The sequence below is a fragment of the Salvia hispanica genome, chromosome 4 (genome assembly GCF_023119035.1).
Source record: "Salvia hispanica cultivar TCC Black 2014 chromosome 4, UniMelb_Shisp_WGS_1.0, whole genome shotgun sequence".
Taxonomy (NCBI): domain Eukaryota; kingdom Viridiplantae; phylum Streptophyta; class Magnoliopsida; order Lamiales; family Lamiaceae; genus Salvia; species Salvia hispanica.
Genome location: NC_062968.1, coordinates 298,667 through 316,084, shown reverse-complemented (window position 1 = coordinate 316,084; position 17,418 = coordinate 298,667). Strand labels below are relative to the sequence as shown.

At 35.4% G+C, this 17,418-nt stretch overlaps 2 protein-coding genes across 2 annotated transcripts; both read right to left on the bottom strand.

Annotated features, from left to right (window-relative positions):
* Positions 1–10,662: 10,662 nt before the first annotated feature.
* Positions 10,663–11,345, bottom strand: LOC125218016 (MFP1 attachment factor 1-like). The gene has a single exon (XM_048119608.1). The coding sequence runs from the start codon at positions 11,285–11,287 to the stop codon at positions 10,829–10,831; it is 459 nt and encodes a 152-aa protein (XP_047975565.1). The 5' UTR covers positions 11,288–11,345; the 3' UTR covers positions 10,663–10,828.
* Positions 11,346–14,680: 3,335 nt separating this feature from the next.
* Positions 14,681–17,049, bottom strand: LOC125218999 (cytochrome P450 81C13-like). The gene is made up of 3 exons (XM_048120836.1): positions 16,314–17,049; positions 15,913–16,136; positions 14,681–15,378 (listed from the first exon to the last, which is right to left on the bottom strand). The coding sequence occupies exons 1-3, from the start codon at positions 16,990–16,992 to the stop codon at positions 14,770–14,772; spliced, it is 1,512 nt and encodes a 503-aa protein (XP_047976793.1). The 5' UTR covers positions 16,993–17,049; the 3' UTR covers positions 14,681–14,769.
* Between the last annotated feature and the right edge of the window lie 369 nt (positions 17,050–17,418).

The window sequence follows — 17,418 nt, the reverse complement described above, 5'->3', positions numbered from 1 at the left end:
TAGCCTTTGGCCGTTTCTCAGAAAAATGACAGAGATATAATCCAATTTCGAGAATGCTCCAACTGTTACCCATGGAATAAGTTTTCCAAAACCTCCTGTAGTGGTCAATTATGAGTAACGAGAAAGTTATGGCTTTTTAATATTCTAAATAAATCGAAAGGCAAGGTAGCCTTTGGCCGTTTCTCGGAAAAACGATAGAGAGATTTCGAGAATGCTCAACTATTACCCATGGAATAAGGTTTCCAAAGACTCTTGTAGCAGTAATGGTCAATTATCACGAGTAACTTGAGAAAGTTATGGCCCTTTTTAATATTCTAAATAAATCCAAAGGCAGCAGCCTTTTGCCGTTTCTCACAAAATTGACGGAGAGATAATCCAATTTCGAGAATGCCCAATCCAGAGTTTGAGAATGTCAGAAATTTGTTACCTATGGAATAAGGTTTCAAGCCTCTGTAGTGGTCAATTATCACGAGAGTAACGAGAAAGTTATGGCCTTTTTAATATTCTAAATAATCCAAAGCCGTATCTCAGAAAAGCGACGGAGAGATAATCGATTTCAAGAAATCCCAAATTTATTCTTCAATTAATAAAATTGCAATTCTTTATCGTGATCAATTATCTTTGAGTAACGAGAAAGTTATGGCCTTTGGATTTATTTAGAATATTAAAAAAGCCATAACTTTCTCGTTACTCGTTATAATTGACCACTCCACGAGGCTTTGGAAACTATATTCCATGTGTAACAGATTGGAAACGTTCTCGAGGAGTGGAATATCTCTCTGTCTTTTTTCTGTGAAACGGCCAAAGCGCAGACTCCCTTTGGATTTATTTAGAATATTAAAAATGCCATAACTTTCTCGTTACTCGTGATAATTGACCACTCCAAGAGGCTTTGGAAACCTTATTCCATGGGTAACAGTAAGTTGAGCATTCTCGAAATTGGATTATCTTTCCTGTCGTTTTTCTGTGAGAAACGGCCAAAGGCTACCCGACTTTGGATTTATTTAGAATATTAAAAAGGCCATAAATTTCTCGTTACTCGTGATAATTGACCACTGCAGGAGCCTTTGGAAACCTTATTCCATGGGTAACGGTTGGGCAATCTCGAAATTGGATTATCTCTCTCGTCGTTTTTCTGAGAAACGGCCAAAGGCTACTTGCCTTTGGATTTATTTAGAATATTAAAAAGGCCATAACTTTCTCGTTACTCGTGATAATTGACCACTACAAGAGGCTTTGGAAACTTTATTCCATGGGTAACAGTTGGACTTTCTCGAAATTGGATCATCTCACCGTCGTTTTTCTGAAAAACGGGCAAAGGCAACTGTCTTTGGATTTATTTAGAATATTAAAAAGACCATAATTTTCTCGTTACTCGTGATAATTGACCACTACAGGAGTCTTTGGAAACCTTATTCCATGGGTAACAGTTGGGCATTCTCGAAATTGGATTATCTCTCCGTCGTTTTTTGTGAGAAACTTCCAAAGGAAGCTGCCTTTGAATTTATTTAGAATATTTCTCGTTTCTCGTGATAATTGACCACTCCATGAGGCTTTGGAAACCTTATTCCATGGGTAACAGTTGGGCATTCTCGAATTGAATTATTTCTCCGTCGTTTTTCTGAGAAACGAACAAAGGTAGCTGCCTTTGGATTTATTTAGAATATTAAAAAGGCCATAACTTTCTCGTTACTCGTGATAATTGACCACTCCAGGAGGCTTTGGAAATCTTATTCCATGGGTAACAGTTTGGGCATTCTCAAAATTGGATTATCTCTCCTCGTTTTTCTTAAAACGCGGCCAAAGGCACTGCCTTTGGATTTATTTAGAATATTAAAAAGGCCATAACTTTCTCGTTACTCGTGATAATTGACCACTACAAGAGGCTTTGGAAACCTTATTCCATGGGTAACAGTTGGGCATTCTCGAAATTGGATTATCTCTCCGTCGTTTTTGTGAGAAACTTCCAAAGGAAGCTACCTTTGGATTTATTTAGAATATTTCTCGTTGCTCGTGATAATTGACCACTCCATGAGGCTTTGGAAACCTTATTCCATGGGTAACAGTTGGGCATTCTCGAATTGAATTATCTCTCCGTCGTTTTTCTGAGAAACTTGCCAAAGGTAGCTGCCTTTGGATTTATTTAGAATATTAAAAATGCCATAACTTTGTCGTTACTCGTGATAATTGACCACTCCATGAGGCTTTGGAAACCTTATTCCATGTGTAACAGTTGGGCATTCTCGAAATTGGATTATCTCTCCCTCGTTTTTCTGCGAAACGGCCAAAGGCAGGTGACTTTGGATTTATTTAGAATATTAAAAAGGCCATAACTTTCGTTACTCGTGATAATTGACCTCTCCATGAGGCTTTGCAAACCTTATTCCATGGGTTACAGTTGGGCATTCTCGAAATTGGAATATCTCTCCGTCGTTTTTCTGAGAAACGGCCAAAGGCAGCTGTCTTTGGATTTATTTAGAATATTAAAAAGGCCATAATTTTCTCGTTACTCGTGATAATTGACCACTACAAGAGGCTTTGGAAACCATATTCTATAGGTAACAGTTGGGCATTCTCGAAATTGGATTATCTCTCCGTCGTTTTTGTGAGAAACTTCCAAAGGCAGCTGCCTTTGGATTTATTTAGAATATTAAAAATGCCATAACTTTCTCGTTACTCGTAATAATTGACCACTACAGGAGGCTTTGAAAACCTTATTCCATGGGTAACAGTTGGGCATTCTCGAAATTGGATTATCTCTCCGTCGTTTTTGTGAGAAACGGCCAAAGGCAGCTACCTTTGAATTTATTTAGAATATTAAAAAGACAATAACTTTCTCGTTACTCGTGATAATTGACCACTCCATGAGGCTTTGGAAACCTTATTTCATGGGTAACAGTTGGGCATTCTTGAAATTGGATTATCTCTCCGTCGTTTTTCTGAAAAACGGCCAAAGGCTAGCTGCCTTTGGATTTATTTAGAATATTAAAAAGGTCATTACTTTCTCGTTATTCGTGATAATTGACCACTACAGGAGGCTTTGGAAACCTTATTCCGTGGGTAACAGTTGGGCATTATCGAAATTGAATTATCTCTTCGTCGTTTTTCTGAAAAACGGCCACAGGCAGCCTTTACCCAAACCAATTCCTCCATATATTTTTCAATTCTCTTCTCACTTTTTCCAAACCACAAATTAAATAAAAGACACATAAAATTATTAAAAGGATCTTAATTATCAATCAAAGACTAGCTCATTAAAACGGTTCTTACATAAGTAACATAAAACGGAAAATAAGATGAATTCACTCGTCCACTATAAAATCTAAGCAAAATATAGAAATTTTATAATTTGGACTAGGATCAGTTTAAGCCGATTAAAATAAGACTTCCAAATGGTATTTTGAACTACAAAAATGCACCAATATTTTCTCTTATTATTTTGGATTGATATCCACTTTTTTTCACTGTTTCGCAATTTTGTTAAAAATCTAAAACAAAAAACAGAATTGACTTTGTTGTAGAAAAAATGGGCAGAAAACATGGGGCTGCCATCAATTTTGAACTTATTTACACCTGTATATTGTGAATATAAAATGGGTTGGTCCAAAATAATTGGCTAGAAAAATCTCCATTTGAGCATGTTATGTTTGTCTTAAAATTGAGCAATTTAGTTGATAAGTAAAATAAGAGTCCCATTTGTACTAAGAATAATAATTATAATGTGCCACAAATATTCGTAAAGAAGAAGTACTAATATTAATGGTAAAATTAATTGGTTGTGTGGGGTATAATTATTAAAAATAGAATTAAACAAATAGATTGTCGACGAATGGCAAAATGAATCAAACACTTTGTGCACAAAAGCAGTATAAAAGTTTGAATTATTGAATTGGATACTATTATACTCCCTCCGTCCCAGAGAAGATGTCACACTTAGGAAATGGCACGGGATTTTAGGAGATATTATTTTGTGTGTTAAATGGTGAAAGAAAATATAATTTTATAATTGATCTGAGAAGAAACTTTTTCCAAAAGAGAAAATATGACATCTTTTATGAGACAAACTAAAAAGGAAAATGTGACATTTTTTATGGGACGAAGGGAGTACTATTTTATCTCTCATGGAGAATAGGGTTTATTGCTTCTTATTAGGTATCATATTTCCTCTTCCATTGGGTGTGCCGACAATTAGAGCTTGAAAATAACAATTGTTACCTTGACTTTATTCCCTTTTTTTGTCCATAAATGGTTAACAAATTTACAAATGGGTGGAATTTGGGGCTTCATAAATTTAGTTGAAGCAAATTGAAATATTTTAAATTAATTTATGTTTCGAATTTTTTTTTTCCTGTGTTTTATATTTTTGGATTCTTTGAGTAGATCGAGTGGATAGTATAATAGTAGAACACGGTAGCATTCTTTTATGCTCGACAATTATATATACCAGTCAAATTCTTTTAGTATTACTAAATTTCATTATCTATCTATATATACCTACTATGTGCGTTCACATATACATAATTTTATGTTAGAATTTGTTTATGAATTGAGGGAACATCTTTTTTTTTTATTAACTTTGTCAAAGTATCATTTTAGATCCGTGAATTTTGAAAATATCATTTTAGGTCCATCAACTATGGGTTAATATCATTTGAAATACTTTTTTACTATTTCCAAGTTTTTTTGGACAAAAATACCCTTGATACCTTAAAGGGTATATATTATTAATAAACTTATCATATAATCATATTTTTTTATAAATATCTTTACTATATATTTTTGATGAATTTTCTTAATTTTACTAATTTTGTGACATGCAAGAAAAGATCCTTATTTAATTTTTTATTATTAAAGAAAAGTTCTTTATTTAATTTTAAAATTCTTTAATATAAAAAATTGAAGAAAAACAATTTTACTTGCATGTCACATAAGTGATAATATTGAAGATCAAATTATATTTAGAAAATTTGTCAAAAATATATTGTAAAGATATTTATAAAAAATATGAGTATATGATAAGTTTATTAAAAATATATACCCTTTAAGTTATCGAGGATATTTTCGTCCTATAAAACTTGGAAGTAGTAAAAAAGTACTTCAAATGATATTAACCCCATAAGTTCACGGACCTAAAATGATACTTTGGCAAAATTTGTAGACTAGAAAAGATATTCCCTCTATGAATTTAATAAGATACTAGTACTATAATATAGGGATGAATTCAAACCATAAATATATTTTAATATTGTGAAGATCATGTAATCAGCCATTTGATCGTGAAGATCTAGCAAGGTGATGTATACATGTATATTATAATCTCATATTATAACTAATCCTTGAAGTTTAGAATAAATATAAATATCATAAACATAAAAGAGCTACTATGAGAAGGAAATCTTTTAGTTTTTTCTATTTTAATAATGAACTATGCTAGCAAGGAATGATAGCATTAATTAATCCTAAAGATATACGTGCGCAATCAACTTTAAAGAAAATACACACCGATCACCTTGTTTTTAGTTTATTAAACAAACTTTTTAATTAAAAAAAGTCCCTAACTGAAAAACACAACTTTGTTAACTTATGAGTGTGTTGGCGACATTAATCGATATTATATTTGTCTATAATTAGGTGGAAAATAATCAGGAAAAAAAAGTAAGAGAAAGACAGCAATTCCATGAATAAATATGACATACATTACACGCGTTTCTTTAAAGTCAATGCTTCGTGTGCACCGCAATTATCGACAGTGTGTTTTAGTTTGTTTGATAATTCATAATTCTCGTTTTATTACTCCCTCCGTCCCACTTTAGAAGTCCCGATTTACCATTTTTAGGTGTCCTACTTTAGGAGTCCCGGTTGAAATATTCCACAAATGGTATTAGGCTCACATTCCACTATCTTTTTTCACCAACTTTCCTTTACATTTCTTAATACCCATGCCGAACTCAATCGGGATTCCTAAAGTGAGACGGAGGGAGTATAATAATAGGGATGTAATCAATTGCTAACTAATTATCAATTCCAAATTGAGATCAATTTTCAACCATTAAATTAGAAGATCTTGTGGTTAATATAATGTCAAGTGTAATATTTTTTAAATTTAATTTTTAATTAAATTAAAAGGGTATTAATGTCAAATCCTAAACCCTAAACCCTAATTATAACTTACTATTTTCTCTCCCCCTCAAAATCATCTCAAATCTTTAAATTTACGTAACTCTCTCAATTTAAATTATTTTTTCGCAAAAAATATATCAAATTAAAGATAATTTAATAAGGATTCCGACGAGATCTCAATTGCATATGTTCCGACGATGTTCGGGTGATGAAATTTGATAAATTATATTTCAATTTTCGTACATGTTGATAAGCAGCTATTTTCAACAAATGCAACAAGAAATCTCAATATATTGTAGGCAAAATCTCAATATTATGCATGTCCAATCTCAATAAAAATGTGTTGATATTTTCTTGTCCTTGTGTTGATATTCTAATGTCATATTATCGATATTTGTAATACACAATGTTGATATGAAAAAACTCACTCACGAAAATTATCATATGATAACATAATGACGATATTACCCTTTTGTTGATATTTTGTCTACTATTTATTGAGATTTTGTGAGCTTTAATCTCATCCACTCATTTTAAAATCCAAGTGTGGAGATTTAGTCTTAATTTTGGATTAGGGTGCTATAAGCATTAGAATAGGACCCTATAATAATATGTTTCATCTTCTATATCACTAAAAACGATCTTACTTTTCTTTTTATCTGTCTTAATAATTTATTACTTATTTTTATTTTTATTCTCTCAATTTAACATATAGAATAAAGTTACATAAATCTCGTCTCATCTCATCTTTCTTAAGACGAAGAGAGTATTATACATTTATAATATGAAGTTGAGGGTTAAAACTTTATTATATGTCACTTCCAAGTAAAAACTTGCCTTCTTACGAGACCTATTGTGGTCCATTGTCTAGATAATCCCTGGTTCATCAATTTCTTCTTCAGCAGTTCGGATAATTGTATGAAGTTCGAGCTTTCCAATAATTTAGGTCATTAACAATTAATCGACAAAAGGAGGAAGACAACCCATGCGATAGATAAGCTTCACGAAATCCCTTCTATAAATGAGTTCCAAAGTGGAACAATTGTCTAAATTTCAACTAAATAATAATAATAATTAAAAAAAAATAATGCAAAAAGAATGGGTATTTAACAAATCGAAAGGCTGTGACACTTCAAAAAAACCAGAACTTATTTGCAAGAATATCCAAAGTGATGTAGTTTGATCAATTGCAGTGATAACTTTATTACATCATATTGTGACACATGATCAAATCTTTGAAATTGATACCTAGCTAGATATCAACATATACCAAATCATAAATATACAACAAAGTCAAAATGCACATTCAAACCAAAACATTCCCACAAGTCTTAATTAAAATTTTCCACCTCATTGAAAAAAAAAAGATAAGAGTAACATACACTCTCCCAATAAGTCAAATTCCTTGTTTTCAGCATTAGGCCCCACTCCAAAAAAGTTTTTCACCTTCCCATCTCAAAACATCCTATAAATACATTCCACATTACACACTTCACAGCATCAAACCACCTCAACAAATCAGCAATACATTCCTCCCCAAAAATGGAAAATAGTAGATCATCAATATTCAAGAATTCCATACTTATCATAACAGTGTTATTGATAATGAGCTTGCAGCCTTCTCCGGCTGACTGTCGTCGAGCCCTCCCGCCCGTCTCCACCTCAAAGGAAAGGGCAAAAAACCCAATCATTGTTGAAACAACATCATCGTCTTCATCTTCGTCTTCTTCTTCATCATCACTCTATTCAGAAAATTCAAGAAGAATGAGTGATAATGTGATATCAATTAGAGGTTTGATGATCATTTTGGCCTCAGGCCCAAGCAGGAAAGGCCCTGGCCATTAGAAATGTTTTTGTATGGTTAAAAATAGACCAGAGATTATTTTCTAAGATCATGTTGTAGTATAGCATATACTTGTATCAGTTCTCTGTAAATTGGATTGGTTAGCCAATGAGAAATGGTATTTTTGATTCATTTATTACGTTTAAATTAGTTCTGGGATAGTTTAATTGCTTGTGTTTCAGATTGGTAGGTTTTGCAATTTGCACCTTTGATGCTAATAGAATTAGTGATTTGACTTTGGACTTTGAAGGAACCATTCGATAAAGGGAAATTAGAACAATTCTAAAATTATATATTTGGTGTTTGGTAATGTTTGAATTTGTGTACTATAGATTTCGTCTTATAGATGATATCTTGCACAAAATTCTGGAAAATGATTAAATCTATTTTGTGTTGAAAAATTCTTACTAAGATGTTATTGGAACTTTTATCATGTTGGTACAAAAGATAGTGCAGCCTGTGGTAGTATCTTTAAACACAATTCTTTTCATCCCTAATATCCGGTCCAATATTTCATTTTGAGGGTCCCAATTATAGTCTCATTACCAATAGTGTACTACTTTTTCTTTATTTTGAAGGCTAATATACTTTACTTGTCTTAAAAAAATAACTTGACATTAAATTTATTGTAAGTCCCAAGTTTTAACAGTGTGGCACATAGGTTGTTTAGTTACATAACTCATGTTATAATCTGATTCTTAATCTACAGGAGACCCAAGTTGACAAAATATATATGGGATGGTGATTGCTCTTATTCTGCTATAGCTTTATATACTTTATTAAGATTGTGAATTTTAATCAAGTGAGAAACTCAATATCTTTACAGTGTAACTAAAGTCATCCGGTGTTAAATTGATTCATGGTAAATTTGCTTATAACTTGCTCCAATATAAAAGACTAATCATCCTCTTTTATTAGTGTTATAAGGTTATTTTGAAAATGGGAAAATTTTGAAAGAGTTATAAGAATATTGAATATGGACTAAAGAATTGAGTGAATTAGTCAAGACATTAGATGAAGAACGACTTTCTTGTACAAATATGAGTATATATCAAAAATCCAGGATGTGTAAGAAAATCTATAAAAGGCCAGTAGCAATGCTAGAGAGCTTCATATATGGAGTCTTTTTGTTCATTCAACAGCCAAATTTGACATTTGATTTGGTAAAGAAAAGAAAAACTAGAAGGCACTCACACAGTCATACAAGATACAAAAGATATTAAAACTATGAGCCTGTAAATTTATAGTCGAAACAAAGTTTTTTCAACACTTTAGGTCCAGACAAAGTACCAATTCAAACGAACACTTTCAAATGAGCATGCCAATAATGTGTATATGCTATGCTAAGACAACGTTTCTATTGAACACGGGGTGTTGCACAACTCCTCCAGTCGGGTAAATTGGCGCCGCAGATTGTACCTCAGAAAAAGTTAACAGAAAGATTAATCGATTTTAACTTGAATTGCACCCTACACTGTGACAACACTCTTCAATTGAAGATGGCCACCATAAAATAACCTTCTATGTCAAGAAAGAGGCAAGTAGTTATACAAAAGAAGTGCTGCTATTTCGACATATACTTCAGATTCTAGATGACAATTAAGATCGATTATCATGGACACCTAACTCAGAATGAGAACATCAGGAGGAGGGGGGGGGCTGCCTTACATGTGATCTATATCCTAAACCCTGCTGTCCAAGGCCCCAGGCAATCACATTTCTACCTGTCTCACCTTTTTTAGAAGCAACACAATAAATTCAACTAAATTCCTACACCCGTCCCGTCAACCAAGTGTGGGGTTATAGGAGGAGATCACAGCACCTTGCTGATATGTTCGACTTTACAGCCACAACAACATTCACTGCTTCCCATTCTCCTATGCCACTTCATATTGGCCAAATGCATGTTGTAAATCAACCCACCTCACTTTTGAATCACCTAAGCTATGTCCCTAGGAACTCGACGCTATCCTAAAATAGGATATGGCTCCCTATGATAAGCTGATTAGAGGTAGTCTTGCTTAGAAAGCAAAGCTAAAGTGAAGTCGCAAATGTGGAAAGAAATTTCTGGATACAAGCCACTAATCTACCTAGACAAAATCCCACTAACCTTGGAACCATCATTTGAAGTTAACAATCGACCCAACTTAAAGCCTACTCAAACACCAACTGCAACCAGAAGCAAAGGCCTTTACTGCCCTACACTGCAAAGTGTAAACCAAATGTGACAATCGATTTGGACTAGCTAACTACAACCACAATGTATAACAAGATGAAGTGCGTGGAAGGAAGGTTCAGATAGCAAGTCCATCCAAACAATTAACAACTGAATAAACGGGCATATCACTCCTCATCGAAACCCCAGCAGAAGATCAAGCATACTAAAGATTCGACATGATGTCAAGTGCTCTCCATTTACATATCCCTATGAACCTCATTCACTGCAAAATGCACATGTGACAGGCACTGAAAGTGGTGAATAATTACACACCACACCACTGCAAAGCTAATTCAATGGAGCAATCTTTACAGCTATGTGTAATGATCCTCAAACTCAGAATTACCAAGTTGAAGTCCATTACACTGTAAATTATCGCCAATTAGCATCAACATTTCAACCAGATTTCAATTTTCAAGCGAAATATGGAAATTACAGTTTAATTAAAGCACAAAATGTGAAATCAGGAGGCAAATTTCGATAAAGAGCTAAATAACCTAATATATATATAGAACAAAGCATCCACATTACATAACAGTAACAGTATACCAAGTAGATCCCCAATCTCATCATAACAAAACATCGGCATGATATCACTAGCGAAAAAATAGAAATTAAAGCGAAAATCTAAATAACATTTCAGTTACTCATTCATCATCGGCAACAGACTCGGTTTTCTCGCTCTGCGGCGGCGCGGATGACCCCGCGTCCTCCTCCTCCGCCTTGTGCGGCTCGTCGGTCGCCGGCGCAGGCTCCGGAGCAGCCGCCGACTCTCCAGATCTGGCCTTCACGGTGTCGAGCATCCGCTTGCTAATTTCCTTGGAATAGACCTGCAAAATCTCGATCCCGTCGTCATCAGCGGACACCGCATTTCCGGCGACCTCGAACGCCTCCTGCTCGATGAGCTTGGAGGCCTCGACCGCCTCTTCGCGCGAAACGGTGCCGTATCGCTTGGAGAGAATGGAAGGGGAAGAGAGGGTTTCAATTAGGCGGTTCTTCACGGCCTCGCGCGTGCGCTCGGTCGGTGGCCAGATGCTGAAGGAAACGTTGGGGAATTTGTCGGCGGCGGCGGTGGCATTTGGTGGCGATTGCTCGGTTTCGGCCATGGCGGAAGATGCTCGGCTTCGGGATTTTGATTTGGGGATTCAATTTTGTCCCACATAATAACACAAGCTCTTTTTATAGGAGTAATAATAAATAAATATAGTACTACTATAAATACTACCTCCGTCACGCATTAACGGTCACATTTACTTTTCTGCAATCAGTTTTGTAAAAATGATATAATAAATAGTTAAATTAGAAAAATAATAAAGTAAGAGAGAATAATGTAAAAAAGATTCTTCTCTACTTGGTTGTCTCTCTTATTTTACTGATTCTCGACTGTAACTAATTATTAGTACTCCCCCGTCCCCGATTAAGAGTCACACTTGCATTGCACCCGTTTTGTAAAAATAATACTCCCTCCGTCCCACAAAAGATGTCACACTTTCCTTTTTAGTTTGTCCCATAAAAGATGTCACATTTCCTCTTTTGGAAAAAGTTCCTTCTCACATCAATTATAAAATTATATTTTCTCTCACCACTTAACACACAAAATAACATCTTCTAAAATCCCGTGCCATTTCCCAAGTGTGACATCTTCTCTGGGACGGAGAGAGTAATAAATAGTTAAAGTCGGTAAATTGTAAAACAAGATAGAGAATAAGGTAGAGAAGAGTCTTCTTTACATCATTCTCTCTTACTTTACCATTTTTTTACTTTAACTATTTATTATCATTTTTATAAAACGAGTGCAGAAATACAAATGTGACTCTTAATCAGGGACGAAGGGAGTATCATTTTTACAAAGTGCAGAAAAGTAAATGTGATAGTTAATGCCTATTCTATGTTCGATTGAGTGAAGCTACTTTGGTGCTCGAGTCAATGCTATGCGACTCGAGCATAATGGTGCTCGGTCAATCAACTTGTGGATATGTTCACATTAGTTTGTTCATGTTAGTGAGCATGCTAATTGGAGATGTTTGCAAACTTTTTATAGAATTTTCGATAGTATTAATATAAGCATATTCGTTAGTTGAAGTGTAGACATAAGCTCGAGCATAGCTTTCCATTCTTAAATCTGAAGGGTGAATATATATAGTTGTAGGCCTTGTGGCCCAACAACCAAAGAAAATAGGTTGAGTTTGGACTATTTTACTACTACTGCAATTTAAATTTTATGGTCCATTAACATTAATATTTTACAAGACTCTCTGTAAATGAGTTTAGGCCCAACAATTTGTTTATTTGTTTTGCGAAATAGATTGGGATAACTGGCTGTTGTTTGTTTTTCATAATGGTTACAATATTTATTTATAATAATTTTTTTCTAATCATAATAACCTGCTAATTAAAAAATATGTTACTATAATGCAAGGGTATCAATATTTTATCTTGAAAATTCAAGAAATTTGAAATCTCAAACATATATGAGTGGGTTTTATGTAAGATCACAATTTGAACTATTGTTTATGTCATATTCGTGCTAATTTCATTAAATATTCTTAATTCTTGATTATGTTTTGGTTCAAATCTTTTAAGTCTAACGTCATGTACCTTAATTTGACACAAATTACACAATACAAACATGAACTGATGAAAGTCCGACCAAAACACGAACAAAATTGATGGATACTTTATCGAGCTTAGCCAAAATTTAAGAACGATAAGATTTCACGAAGATGTCAAAAAATGATAAGTATAATTTGGATAATTTAATGCATAAATCAATAAACTAAATATGCTATATTTATTTATGGCTCTGGACCAATCGAATTTTTTAATCACGTAATTAGGCAAGGCCCAAGCGTGGTAAATTGGCTAAACTAAAGGCACCACATAGGAGTACTCAATTTAGTGCAATTTTGACCCTGTATATACGTGAATTCGACATAAATTAATTGATGTGAATGTAACATGACAGTTTTTTAATAATATTATTTTTTTACAATTTCAAATTATTCCCAGATAGAAATTTAAATTTTTGCTATTGCATAAATACTGAGGTGAAAAATAAATTAATTAACACAATTTGTTGCTTTTTAAATATAGTTGAAAGAATAAATTGATCGCGTAAATTTGTGCGAAATAAATATTATTCAATCAAATTTATTATAATCCTACTACTATAAAAAAGAAGTTGACTAATAAGTAGTAATAAGTAGAGCCTCGTCCAGCCAAGCTTGGATGACCTATGCTAGTAGATTAGCATTCGTTTATAGTAATAATCCTAACTAACTTGGGTAAATTAAAAAATATATATTAATACATTTTATTTTAGTTTTAAATACTAGTATAAAATAAAAGTTGATGTTGTTTTCTGATTAATTGAGCCGAAGTAATTTCAAGAAGAGAAAAAAAAATTAATTTAGCTAATAAAAGTTTAAAGTTAATTAAATTATAAAACACGTTAAATAAAGATTTAACCAAAAACCTCTAAAACCAAAATGCATTAGTATAAGGATATAATGAAAAAAAATTGTGAAAACATCTAATGAAACAAAACACATTTAGTATAACGATATAATGAAACAAAAAAATGTGATAAAATCTATTGAAATAAAATATATTAATACATGGATCTACATATATTTTGCTAAAAAAATTTAAAAGTTATGTACCTACAAACAAATAACTCAAATAACACCTACAAAGTAAAAGTGGCAAGTGCCTAATAAAAATTCTTAATTAACCACATAAAACACCTCCAAGAAATACTATAAAAAGGAACCCTTCTCCCCATTCATTTTCCCACACAACACAATATATTTTAACCATGACAAAGGTTACCTCATTCACTCCTTTCTTCTTCCTCCTGTGTTTTTCATGCATCATCTCTCTCTGCTTGAGTCGCCCCATTTCCGACTCCGCGGCCGGAAATTTTGGGGAGGAGCACTGGTTCCTGCACCCCTGGCTTTTTGCCCACGCGCCGATGCCCAATGGTGGTTTCAAGTGGCCGATGCCGGTGAAGCCCTGGCCATTTTATGCTCAAAGCCCGATGCCTAGCAGTGGTTTCAAGTGGCCAGTGCCGGTGAAGCACTGGCCATTTTATGCTCAAGGCCCGACGCCTAGCGGTGGTTTTAAGTGGCCAGTGCCAGTGAAACACTGGCCATTTTATGCTCAAGGCCCCACATCCGATGAGGGTTGGAAGTGGTGGCCGAAGAAGAAGGTGGATGATGCAGAGGAAGTGGCGACCGCGGCTGCTCCACCCCTTACGGGGTAGAGTGTTTTTTTTTCTTTTAAAACAAAGCATCAATAATGATTCTCTATTTACTTTTACAATAAGGTGATTTGGATTTACTTAATTGGTTTTGAATTGAAATAACCCATTTTGAGTACAATATAATGTATGGTTCAATTTGTTGGAAATGTTTAGCTAGTATTTTTTCTTTTGAATATGCAGTTGAATTTGAATTCAAATCAGCCTATTATCAAGACATAAGTTGAATTACTAAGTCTTAATTATCACAACACAAACCAAATCAAATCAAAGCCATAGCAAAAGAAGATAAACAACTCCACATCATCAATCAAAGTGATGATGGATCTAAAGTAGATGCAGTGCTTCATTCCTCACAACACACATAGCCTCAAGAGGCTTTTCCTTATGCATTGTAACACCCAAATTCACCCCAAAATCAACCTCATCATCCCCCTTTCCCCACTCGAAACACTGCACAAACGCACCCAACGCCAACGACACCGTCCTCATGGCCATGGCTGCCCCAGGGCAAGCCCTTCTCCCTATCCCAAACGGCAAGAACCGGCTCCCTTCCCTCTCCGCCTCCAAACCCTCAAATCTCTCCGGATAAAACTTCTCCGGCTCATCCCACTGGTCTGGGCCGCGGTGCACGGCCCATGCATTCACCAGCAGGATGGTGCCCCGGGGGATGTCATACCCCCCGACCCTACAGTGCTCTGACGAGAGGTGCGGTAGGAGCAGTGGGGTCACGGGGTGCAGCCTCAGAGTCTCGTTGACAATGCAACGAAGGTACGGGAGCTTGGGTAGATCGGCGTCGTTAATCAGGTGATCATGGCCTATGTTTTTGTCTATCTCTTGTTGTAGCTTTTGCAGCACGCGGGGCTGAGTCAGCAAATTCGACATGGCCCATTCTATTGTCAAGGCAGAGGTATCTGTTCCGGCCGTCAGCATTACCTGATAAACCACATTTCAGTTGATAACACATTATTTTCCCCCTAACTAGAGTAAAGGCCAAAATTGATCTTGAACATATGGTCATTTTACGATTTTGGTCCTAAACATTATGTTTTTTTTTGCATCCCAAACATTTCAACTCGAATCACGACGGTTTCGTCAAATTGTAACGGTCAACGTCTTTTTCGTGATTTTGACCCCAAAAAATAGCATTTTTTTTGTTTTAATGGTATTATTTTTTATTTCCAGAAAAACAAAAAAAAAATCAAAATGCTTAATTGGGTCAAAACCGTGTTTAAAGACGTTACCGTTACAATTTGACGGAACCGTCAGTTTTGAACCGAGTTGAAATGTATGGAATGCAAAAATTCAAAACATAATATCTAGGACTAAAATCGAAAAAAGAACCAATTTTTGCGTACTCCATTTGAGTCATTATTAACTAGAGCCATCTAAGTCTTGCTAGATATCTAAATAATAATCATACTTATGAAAAAGTATACCATAAAAGTCAACATAATAGTAAAACGTTACCACTAAAATACTCTTTATAACATCATCGTTGTAGAGATCAGGATCCGCCGCCTGAACCGACAGTAGACGTTCAATCAAATTGCTGCCTCTCGTCTTCTCCTCCTCTCTGATTTCATCAACCATGGCCTGCAAAAACTCATCCCTCTTCCTCTGCAACAACACTGCCTTCTTCTCCAGCCCTTTGTATCCAATCCATCTCAAAATCGGAAAGTAATCACACATACCTAATCACAAAAATAAACCGAAATATTATGGCACGGTCAATTAAAATTTGGACTTATGTAGCACTTACCTAACAACACGGAAAATGAAAATGATTAATCGGGTCAAAATTTTGTTTTAGAGACATTGACCGTTACACAACACTTCAGTTTAGGATGCAAAAATTCAAAACATAATACCTAACAACACGGTAGGTGAGAACATCCCACGCATCGATCGCAGGATCTCCCTTCCGGCCTCCGTCCCGATCTCCTCCTCCTTGACACACAGTTTCCCGGCGATGCCTCTCATCACGACGTTGAAGCTGAAGGCGGAGATCGCGTTATTGAGATCAACTCTCTTCCCGCTCTCCTCACGCAGCCGCCGCAGAATTCGAAGGATCTCCTCCTCTCGAATATGGGCGGACCTGTGGAGGCTGCGGGAGGAGAAGAGCTCGACGACGGTGAGGCGGCGGAGGATCCGCCAGAGCTGGCCGTAGGGGGACCACGCGTAGGCGGAGTAGTTGTAGGTGAGGTGGTCGCCGGCGAGGGAGGTGGGGCGGTTGGCGAAGACGACGTCGTTGGTGGTGAAGCAGTCATCGATGGCGGAGGGAGAGGAGATGATGAGGAAGGATTTGCAGCCGAGGCGGAGAGAGAAGATGGGGCCGAGGTGGGAGGAGAGGGAGGCTAGGGTGAGGTGGAGGGGGTTGTTGAGGTTGAGGAGGTGGAGATGGCCGATTAGTGGGAGAGATGGTGGAGATGGTGGTGGGTTTTGGTTTTGGTTTTGGTTTTGGTTTTGGTTTTGAAAGTGTTTGAGGATGAAGATAGTGAAGAAGATGAAGGGTGGCAATAGCAACACAAAACAGGTTTGGTGATCCATAGAGATAGAGGAGAGTGATTAGTTTTTTCACTTTTTGTATATAAATGGATTTTGCAGTTGGATTGTTGAGTATTGGTAATTTCTATCAAAATTGAGGAAGTAAAAAAATTCAAAGTACTTGAGTTATTGAGTAATCACTCAATAGGCTACTACCTCTGTTCCCCAAATTTTGACACGGTTTGATCCGGCACTGGTTTTAAGAAATATAATGGAAAATGTATTGAAAAAGTTGGTGGAATGTGGGTCCTACTTTTAAAGTATTAAGTAATTTTATAATAAAATATGAGTATGAATGAGTTAGTGGAATATGGAGTCCACTGTCAAAAATGGTAAAAAGTGAAGTGTGTCAAACTTTTAGGGACGGACTAAAATGTTTAATTGTGTCAAAATTTTGAGGGACGGAGGTAGTATTTTTCTATTTTTTCT